Source organism: Carlito syrichta, unplaced genomic scaffold, assembly GCF_000164805.1.
Source record: "Carlito syrichta isolate Samal-C Ts95f unplaced genomic scaffold, Tarsius_syrichta-2.0.1 Scaffold304017, whole genome shotgun sequence".
Lineage (NCBI taxonomy): Eukaryota > Metazoa > Chordata > Mammalia > Primates > Tarsiidae > Carlito > Carlito syrichta.
Window position 1 is genome coordinate 300767 of NW_007248113.1, and position 10715 is coordinate 311481.

Below are 10715 nucleotides of genomic sequence, written 5' to 3' on the forward strand. Positions count from 1 at the left end.
GGTTTTGATTTGCATTTTTCTGATGATTAGTGAGGCTGAGCACTTTTTTATGTGTCTGTTTGCTGCCCATATATCTTCTTTTAAGAGGTATCTATTCTCAGTATGGTGATTTCTGAAAGAACCAGAAATTGACCTTCCATATGACCCAGCAATTCCCCTGTTGGGAGTGTACATGGAGGAACTCAAATCATTCTACAAAAAAGGTAACTGCACACATATGTTTGTTGCAGCTCTAGTCACAATAGCAAAAACATGAAACCAACTATGCTGCCCATCGAACCTGGACTGCAATTAAAAACTGTGGTACATATACACAATGGAATATTATGCAGTCATAAAGAAGGATAAGCATATGGACTTCACAGCAACTTGGATAGATTTAGAGTCGGTCATACTTAGTAATCTATCATGGAAACAAAGAACAGAGTGCCATATGTTCTCACTAATAAGTGGATCTTGAACAATTATCATAGTACTATAAGAAAGGGATTGGCAGCAGTGGGGAACTGCTAGGAGAGGGAGGGCCACACCTCAACAGCAAGGGTACTTGCATAGCCAATGTTTGTATACCTAACCCTGAATTGTACCCTACATCTTTAAATTTTTTTTAAAAAGTGTTTATTCTTATCTTTTGCTCACTTTTTAATGGGGTTGTTTGTTTTTTTCCTTGTGGAACATTTGAGTTCCTTGTAGATCTTTGATGTTAGGCCTTTGTCAGATATACAGTTGGCAAATATTTTTTTCTCATTCTGTGAGCTGTCTTCCCACTCTCTTGATGGTTTCTTTTGCTTTCCAGAAGTTTGTCAGTTTGATGAGGTCCCACTTGCCTATCTTATCTCTATGGTATGGGCACTTGGGGTTTTGATCAGGAATTGGTTGCCAGTTCCAATTTCCATAAGGATGTCTCCTGCATTTTCTAAGATTCTTATAGTTTGAGGTTTTACATTTAGGCCTTTGATCCATTTAGAGTTAATTTTTGTGTATACAAAAATTAGGTAAGGGTCCTGTTTCAATCTTCTGCATGTGGTCAGCCAGTTTTCCCAGCACCATTTACCGAATAGGTTCTCCTCCCCACAGTGATTGCTGTTGGAGGCTTTGTCAAAGATGAGTTGGTTGAGGAATTGAGGCGTTGCTTCTGGAATCTCTATCCTGTTCCACTGGTCTATGTACCTGTTCTTGTACCAATACCAGGTTGTCTTGATGATCGTAGCATTATGATAAAGTTTGAAGTCTGGAAGTGTGATGCCTCCCGCTTTGTTCCTTTTGCTAAGGAGTGTTTTACGCTATTTGTGTTCGTTTATGTTTCCATATGAATGGATCTCTTTATTTCTATTATTTCAGAGTAGGCTTTTTGAAGTTGGCCAACTCTGCTTTTCCTTCCTGTATGATTTCTTGAGTTTGGCTGCACGTTCGTCTTGCTTCCCGTCCATTTGTGCCATCCATCTGCTGATTTCTGTGCTGGTCGGCTGGGACAGGCCTTCGGCGACCTGTCGCTGTCTGTGCCCCGTGGTTGCTCTTTCGTGCGGCGTCTCCTTGCAAGTCTGAGCGCGGCTCGCCTTTGGGTCTCGCCCCCTTCGCCGGAGAAATCTCGTCTCCCGGGAGCGAGGGTGGAGCTCCGCCCTGGGGCAGGCGCTTGTCACTACAGCTCTTTCCTCTGCGAGCCCGAACAGGCCCGAGTCGGCCACGCGACGCCGGTGACGGGCCGGCCGCAGCGAGAAGGGAGGGGCGCGTCGACTCCAGGCGACGCAGAATTGCTCGCCCGCTCCTCTCCCGGGGCGGTCTCGGCCCCGACCCCTGCCCAGCTCGCCGCGCAGGATGGACGGGCGCCTGGATTGCTAGGCCTGCCCTCTTGTTCCCCGTGTGTCCAAGGGCTTCCCTGCTGGTTGCGGGGCGTTCCGCCCTTCCAGGCGCGCTCAGGGTGCTTCCTTTAGTCATGGGCGGGGTCTCCACTCGCTGCCCTGCCCTAGGAGGTATCCGTCCGACGTGCCACCGGGGCCCCCCAGACGGGCCTTCCCGCGGTGGCCTGTGCTCCTCATCCCACCTGTGCTTCGGGTCCCCCCGCTGCGTCCGGCCCAGGTTTTTCCCCCACGTGCACCTGACGTTTCATACCCTGCTGGGAGGGGGCAACGGATCCAGAGCTCTTACGATCACTCCACGCGCTCCTTCTCCACGCAGAACTTCCTTTTCCGTGAGCGCCCAGTGGATGGCGGCGATGGCACTTTAGTCTTTCACCCAGTGGGGCTGTCTTTTGGATATGGCGAGAGGTGGGGTTTCATTCATCTGTGCATGGACATCCAGCGTTCCAGCATCGCTTATTGAAGCGACTGTTCTTTTCCCTGATGCGTGTTCTTGGTGCCTCTGAAAAATCAGTTGACTGTAAATCCATGGTGTCTCCGTTCAGCTTGGGTTGCTACAATGGTATACAGAAGGCTGGGTAACTTGTCAAGAACAGAGGTTCTTTGGCCGATGGCTGTGCAGATGGTACAAGAAGCTGATGCTCGCACTTGGCTTCTGGTGGGGGCTTCTGTGCTGTGTGAAAACATGGTGGAGGACATCATAGGGGAAGAAAGCATGTGCAAAGAGGGACCACACATGAGTGTCCCAGCTCTGTACACACCCACTGTTATGGGAACTAATCCATTTACCTAGAGAGAAAAAAATCCAGTGTCTCAAAAGTGAGAACTCACTCACTATTACAAGAATGGTACCAAGACAATCTTGAAGGATCTGCCCCCTTGACTCAAACACATAGCACTAGACCCCCAGCCCCCAGTGCCACCACTCCAGGGATAAAACTTCAACATGAGGTTTGGATTCATTTTGGGGTTCTTTATTCTGGACCATTGGTCTATGTGTCTGTTTTTATGCCAGTACTGTGCGATTTGGGTTATTATAGCTTCGCAGCATATTCTGAAGTCATGTACTGTGATGCCTCTAGCTTTGTTCTTTTTGCTCAGGATGGCTTTGGCTATTTGGAGTCTTTTGTGGTTCCTTACAAATTTTAGGATGTTTTTCCCTATTTCTGTGAACTATGACATTTGAATTTTGGTAAGGACTGTGATGAATCTATGGATTATTTTGGGTGTTCTGGATACTTTAACAGTGTTAATCATTCCATTCCATGAACACAAGGTATCTTTTCATTTATTTGTATCTTCTTTATTTTATCAATGATTTATAGTTTTCATTGTTAAGATCTTTTACCTCCTTGGTTAAATTTATTCCTAGGTAATTTTTTTTTTTTTGGTAGCTATTATGAGTGGGAAATGGGATTGCTTTTCTGTGTGAGACAGCCTGGAATCTCCCAGGCTGGAGTGCAATGGTGTGATCATAGCTCACTGTAGCTTAGAACTAATGGGCTCAAGTGACCCACCCTCCTCAGTCTCCCAAGTAGCTAGGACTACAGGCATGTGCTACCATGTCTGGCTGATTTAATTTGATTTTTTTTAAATCAGGGTTTCACTATGTTGTTGAGGCTGGTCTAGAATTCCTGTCTCACACTGTCCTCCTGCCTCAGCCTCCCACAGTTCTGGAATTACAGGCATGAGCTAGCATGCCTAGCCTGGGGTTGCCTTTTAAGTTTCTTTTTCAGATAGTTCACTGTTGGCATATAAAAATGCTACTAATTTTTGTATGTTGATTTTGTATCCTGCAACTTTGCTATATTTATTTATTAGTTCTAACAACTTTTGGTGGAGTCTTTAGTGTTTTCTATATACATAAGATCAGGCCGTTTGCAAAGAGAGACTATTTGATTTTCTCCTTTCCAATTTAGATACTTTTCTTTTTCTTGCCAAATGTCTCTTACTAAGACTTCCAGTATTATGTAGTGAAAGAAGGCACCTTTGTCTTATTCTATATCTTGAAGATAAACTTTTTAACTTTCCCCATTCAGAATTATGTTGTCTATAGGTTTTTCATATATGGCCTTTTCTTTGTTGAATTACATTCCTCCTATATCCAATTTGTTGAGTGTTTTTTATCATGAGGGGATGTAAAAGGTTATCAACTACTTTTTCATCATCTATTGAAATGATTATATGGGTTTTGCCCTTCATTCTGTTGATGTCACATTTATTGATAAGTGAATGTCAAACCATCCTTGCGTCTCACTTGATCATGGTGAATGATCTTTTAATGTGGTGCTAAGTTCTTATAGTCAGTATTTTATTGAGGAATTTTGCATCTATGTTCTGTAGGGATATTGGCCTGTGGTTTCCTTTTTATTGTCCTTGTCTTATTTTGAAATCAAGGTCATACTGACCTTGCAGAATGGGTTTGAAAGAGTTCTTTCCTTTTCAACTTTTTTGAAATAGTTTGTAAAGAATTGGAATTAGCTCTTCTGTAAATGTTTTGTAGAATTAAACAATAAAGCCATCAGGTCCTGGACTTTTCTTTAATGGGAGATTTTTTATTTCTCAATCTCACTATTCATTACTCATTATTCGTCTGTTTAGATTTCCTTCTTGGTTTAATCTTGATAAGTTGTATGTGCCTAGAAATGTGCTTATTTCTTCTAAATTTTCCAATTTGCTGGCATATAAAGGTTCATAGTAGCTTCTTATGATCCCTTGTACTTCTGTGGTGGTATCCATTGTACTATATTCTTTTTCATCTCTAATTTTATATTTTTTTAGTCTAGCTAAAGTCTGTCTTTTTTAATCTCAAAAAAACTCCTCATTCACCGATCTTTCATATTTTTTGGTCTCTATTTCATGCATTTTGCTCTGATTTTTACTAATTCTTTCCTTCTACTAATTTGAGATTAGTTTCTTAGGCTGTCTATTTGAGAGTCTTTTCAATTTTTATTTCTTTTTAGAGATAGGGTCTAGCACTACTGCCCAGGCTGGAGTGCAGTGGCATGATCACAGCTCACTGCAACCTCAAATTCCTGGGATCAAGCAAACATCCCAGACTCCACATTGGCTAAGACCACAGGCACATGCCACCATACTTGACTAATATTTTTCGTAGAGACAGGGTCTCACTATGTTGCCCAGTCTAGTGTCAAACCCCTGACCTTAAGTAATCCTCCTGCCTCAGTCTCCTAAAGAGTTTTTTTGATATAGATGTGTATTGCTATAAATGTATCTCTGAAGACTGATTTGTTGTATCCCATAAGTTTTGGTCTGTTGTATTACCATTTTCATTTGTCTCAGTTAATTTTTCTTTTGATTTATTCATTGATCCATTGATTGTGTAGGAATATGTTGTTTAATTTACATATATTGGTATAGTTTCTGAAGCTTCTTCTGTTATTGATTTCTAGTTTCATTTCATTATGGCCAGAAAATATATGCAATATGATTTCAATTTTTTGAATTTGTTGAGATTTGTTATGTGACCTATGTAGGATCTATTCTGGAAAATGTTCCACGTGCAGTTGAGAAGAATGTGCATTTTTCAACTGTTGGATGGAATGTTCTGCAAATGTCTGTTGGGTCCATTTTTTCTAGTGTACAGTTTGAAGCTGATGTTTCTTTGTTGATTTGTTTTTTAAGAAATCGGGCTTACTCTGTTGCCCAAGGTAGAATGCAGTGGTTCAGTCAAGCTGACTACAGTCTCAAACTCTTGAGTTCAAGTAATCCTTCTGCCTCAGCCTCCCAAGTAGTTTGGACTCCTTTCCAAGCGTGAACACATTACTCCCCAGAATGTAATTTTAGTCTTTAAATATATTATTTTAAACAGTATTTATTTCATCTCAATAAAACTGAAAGCTCCTATAGGATAAGAAGAAATAAAATAATCTGTGGTTTATACTTCTTATGGCTCAATAATCATAACAGGATTTCAGTGACCAGTCCTTAAAGGTGTCTTGTATACTACTGTTTGGTGAGGTCTATGTCAGAGCTCCTAATGTGTAGCTCTTGTGATTTTTATGTTTAATTCACTTATTTTTCTACTGCTGTGAATCCAGATTCAGTAAGAAGAACAAGGAGAGCATAGAGCCTTACATATATCTGCCCTTTGGAACTGGACCCCGAAATTGCATTGGCATGAAGTTTGCTCTCATGAATATAAAACATACTCTTGTGAGATTACTACAGAACTTCTTCTTCAAACCTTGTAAAGAAACACAGGTTAGACAGTACACTTTTTGCATAAATAATGTTTCTGTGGTAGATTTTTTAGGTGAAATATTCATATACAAAAAAGAATATGCTCGTTTATCTTTCAATAATTTGTTCTATGGGCCAAATAATATATTTGGAGACTTTCGTGAGCTTAAAATTTCCCTCAGTTCTGTAGCTGTAAATCTGTGGCTTTATAGAGACCATACCATAAAGATCATCTAAAGTTAATGCAAATGCATGCCAGCATGCCATGATTATGTGCAGTCTCTTTGAACTTGAGCAGTTTTGAATTCAGCTTCAAGTCAACTGGAGGGGGGAGCATTTCGCATACTCATGAAGCACAGTGATTACTTTGTCATGACTCTTTAAGGGTCCTCTCCTTCACCAGAATATACATAAGCTAAAGAAAGTGGTTCTCAACCACTGATTTTAAAAGTGATCTTAAAAGTGGTTCTCAACCACTGATCTGCATTGGAATCACAGGAGACCTTTAACATTTTGTGGTCCCTTGGTCATCTCAGAACTTCTGAAATAATTTTCCCAGAGTGTGGTTTTAGAAGCTCTCCTACTGATTCTCATATGAAACCAAGGTTCAGAATCACTAGTTTAAGGCATTACATTCCTGCCAGGTCTGAAGGAATCCCACAGGCCAAGGTCATCCTGACTATTTGGCCTCACCTTCCAACAGCCCAGCTCCAGAAAAACTGGGCTCCTTTTCAACCCAATAATAAGTCCATGAATGTTCTTTCCCTCCTCATTCTGTTCTCGTCAAGTCCTAGTTCAATAACTAAGGCCTCCAAAAGCTCTTTCCCATCTAGTACAGGGCTTCATTCACTCCTCTGCTTTGTTATTGGTAACTGCAGGCTGTTATCATCACCTAATTTTATACTTTGCCATTAACTCATCCACTTTTGTTGTCTAAGTTTTCTCTGTATCTAGAAATCTCTCCTTCCTCTGCCCCCTTAACAATAGCACCTCATTTTATTCATTTCATAAAATACCAGTCGTACCTTGCAGGGGACATTGTCCATTGTAAGCATTCAATAAGTGTTCAAGAAGTGATTTATACCTGATGTGAAAGTCTTGGATAGAAACTTTAAGTTTTGTCTATTTGTCTGTGGCAGGGAAAATATATGGCTGCTATTTGAAATTTTAAAACAATAATGTGTCATATTTCTAGAAATATTTGGAATTTATCCTCAGAAGAACTTTTAAAATGGTTGTCATTTGATTCACATCAAGCAGATCTAAGATGAATACTAGAAATACTAGAGACCACAGCGTAAAGATCATCTAAAGTCAATACATGTTAGCCTGCCATGACTGTGCACAGTGTCTCTGAACTTGAGCATCTTTAAATTCAGCTTCAAGTCAAATATCTCTCTTACATATTTAATAGGCAACTCCTCCCCTGAAGTAGGCTTTCTGCATGGGAGAGGAGAAGGATGGAGGTGTTTTCCATCTTATTTGTGGATGGGACAGGTGCGTGGCTGTCCTGCATGTACAGGCTGGGTGGCTCAGCCCTGACAGAAAGCAGCCTCTGAAATATCTGGGATGGGAAAGATACTTCAAGACAGCTAAAGTCCAACACTGTCAGTCTCCATGGCAGTTTGCTTGTCCATCATTCAAATGAAATCAGAAAGTTACTCAGTCATTGTCTCCCCAACACTAAAGGAGAGGTTCCATGACAGTAGAGTTAAAAGTATTAGTCAAAAGACCATAGGACTTGAGAAGTCCCTGGTTTGCACATCCCTGGGAGGCCAAGAAGAGATGTTTAAGGGGAAAAATAAAAAGCATAATGCTTCCTGAAGTTCTCTTCCCATGATTAAGCTGAACGATTTCCATTGGAAGGAATTACTGGACTCTTCAGAAGTAAGAGACTAACTTCCCACATAATTAAAATGCTTGATATCTATTCAGAGATACCTTACAAGTTTCTGCACATAGAACATTAACTTTATATGGCTTTTTGAAAATGGTTTGTTGAAATGCCTAAGAATCTGGCTTAAAATTTTTTAACTCATCCTTTTAACTTATCATTTGCATTTTTTAAAAAGAGTCAGCATGCATTTTCTCAATAAATATTTTGTTAAATGATGGATGGATGGAAGCTTTCAGTAACCAATTTTTACACAACTTATAGAGTGAGTATGAAGAATCCAAGGCGTATGGTGCTAGAAGTAGTTTTTATGTTTGCAAGGTATTATCCTTAATGTATCTTTTCTATTTTTTAATGTTGTTCTTGGTCCTTCATTTATTGCTTCTCAATATGCTTGTTTAACTGTTACAGATCCCCCTGAAATTAAGCAAGCAAGAGGTACTCCTTCGACCAGAAAAACCCATTGTTCTAAAGGTTGAGTTGAGAGATGAGACTGTAAGTGGAACCTAACCTTCTCTAAAGACTTCCACTTTGTTCTTCAAAGAAGCTGTATCCACAACACCAGAGATCACAATTTGCTTTGACAATAGAACCCAGAAATGAAGATGAACTTGGTCTACTGCAAGTGATGAGTGATTAGAGATTCTGAACATTCACTGGGCTTTCTCAGTGTCTGTGTATTGGACATTGTGTCATGTGAAAGAGAGGACTAAATCAGTGCCAGATAGGCAGACTCAGCTTCTGTGGTTCTCACAGGGCTATCTCCACCCATTCCCGGTTAGTGACATCAACTCTTCCTGAGCTCTGATCAGAGAATTAACATTTCTTAATAGTTTAGTAATAATTTTTTGGGAAAATGAGAATTATGGCGGTGGTGGTAGTAGTGACATTTATAGTACATGTTTATTTGCCATATTCGAGAATAATTGAGAAAGTCAATAAACACCTCTTTACAAAAGTGTTGTCTTATGCCTTCGTGCACTTTAAGGAGGAGCCTAAAGAACTGAATGAGAACCAGCAACCAAATATTTTGATCATCATAATCACAGATTCAGAACTCTAATTTGATTATTAACATAGGTGAAAGTTAAGCTACTATAACTTTGCATTCCATAGAAAGCATATTCATAGTTTTATTCTGCCGTTTTTGAAGCACATATTTTTGTAACACTCAACTGAGGCATGAAATTATTACTTTTGATTTAATGTTTTATCTCAGCTCCCTTGATGTTTCTGAAGGGTAGGAAATATGTCTTGTCATACCTCTCATATCCCATCTTCAACTCTCAACTGTCTTAATACAAAGAACATTGAGTTAAAAAACAATCAGTTTGTCAGTTGATTGGGCACCAAGGCCAAAAAGCATTTGTCAGTTTCAGCTGGTATCAGCTTTCTTCTCCCTCACTTCCCTTCCTTTTCTGAATAATTCAGCCAGTCCTAAAGCCATTCGGTGGGTGGCAGCAAGGTGGTGGCCACACATTAAGGTGCAGGAAGGGGTGTTGGTGGCTCCAAGTCGGAGAGCATGTGGAATGTGGAAGGTGTCCATGTGGAGGGGCTTGACCTGGGTGTGGAAACCCAAGAAAGGAGAGAAAGGTCCGCTCAGGGGGGATCTGGCAACAGCAGCCAAAGCCTACATAGGATGCAACGAGCCCATGTAGGTAGGGAGGGCATCTGAGCAGGGGGGAGGTGCGGGGGGCCAGCCCCTGCAAGTTTTGGGGAGATTTAGGAGGACCCTTGGAAGGTGTGGCAGCGTCGGCGATTATTCTGGAGAAATAAAGAGAAAGAAAGAGACTGGACTCTGTCTATCTCAGAAGCCGTTTATTGAAAGTTATAGCAGGTATTTATCTCCAAATTTTACACAAACAGTCTCACAAGTCTTTCACATGAACACAAAGCCAGGTGCAGGAGGGGTGTCCCCCACCCACCAGCGTCCCCCATCCACCAGATGCCTTCTTAGGTATGAGGAGGGACAAACCCCAAGATTGTTATCTTGTTCCCCTTGCTAGTTAATGCTCTTCAAAAGCAGTGCAACAATCCCTACTAGCATAATGATGTTCTGATAATCGATAACTTCTAAAGCTCATGCACACACAATACCCATGATGACTAACTTAAACTTTATTACCTTTCTATTCTATGCTAACACTACTTACACAATGCTACGGAAGCTCTTAGTTATAGCTTAAGCCAATTCCTAAAGAATGTGGCCCAGTCCAAAGATCATGCTGGCTTCTGCAGGATGTGGCCCAGTCCAAGGTTCACGGTGGGCCACCTTTTGGAACAACAGACTATGATCTCTTAACAAAATGGCTATTCTAAAGTCCTATATATCTATCCTAATTTCTATGAAAGTTTCTAATTCTTAATCCTAATATATAGAGCTCAGCAGCAGCAGCAAATCTTCTAAAAATAAAACCCAAATATAAACTGTAAATGTACTAAAGCCGAAACCACAATAGTAGAAAATGGAGACAATGAAATTTCTAAAGTTAACTGTATTCTTAATAAACCTCAAAATATCATGACTGATCATGCTTGAACTAACATGATTCCCTGACGTAGCATGACCTATTCTACAATACTTTCTATGAATAAAATAAATTCAATTTCTATAATAGGTAGAAAAAACCCTACACTAACTGTAGCTAAAGCCGGCCTAAAAGGATACAGCCCAGTCCAAAGTATGTGCTGGGCCCTCAGGAATGTGGCCCAGCCCAAAGTTTGTGCTGGGCCATTTCTCATAACTCTAGATAATCATCTAT

At 40.6% G+C, this 10715-nt stretch overlaps 1 protein-coding gene across 1 annotated transcript in view; it reads left to right on the forward strand.

The window, feature by feature from the left end:
• LOC103261808 (cytochrome P450 3A4-like) overlaps nucleotides 1-9016 on the forward strand; it is a 45661-nt gene extending 36645 nt beyond the window's left edge. The window contains 3 exon segments of the mRNA XM_021713056.1: nucleotides 5918-6080; nucleotides 8365-8448; nucleotides 8942-9016. Coding sequence (XP_021568731.1) covers nucleotides 5918-6080; nucleotides 8365-8448; nucleotides 8942-9016 — 322 coding nt within the window.
• The last annotated feature ends 1699 nt before the right edge of the window (nucleotides 9017-10715 follow it).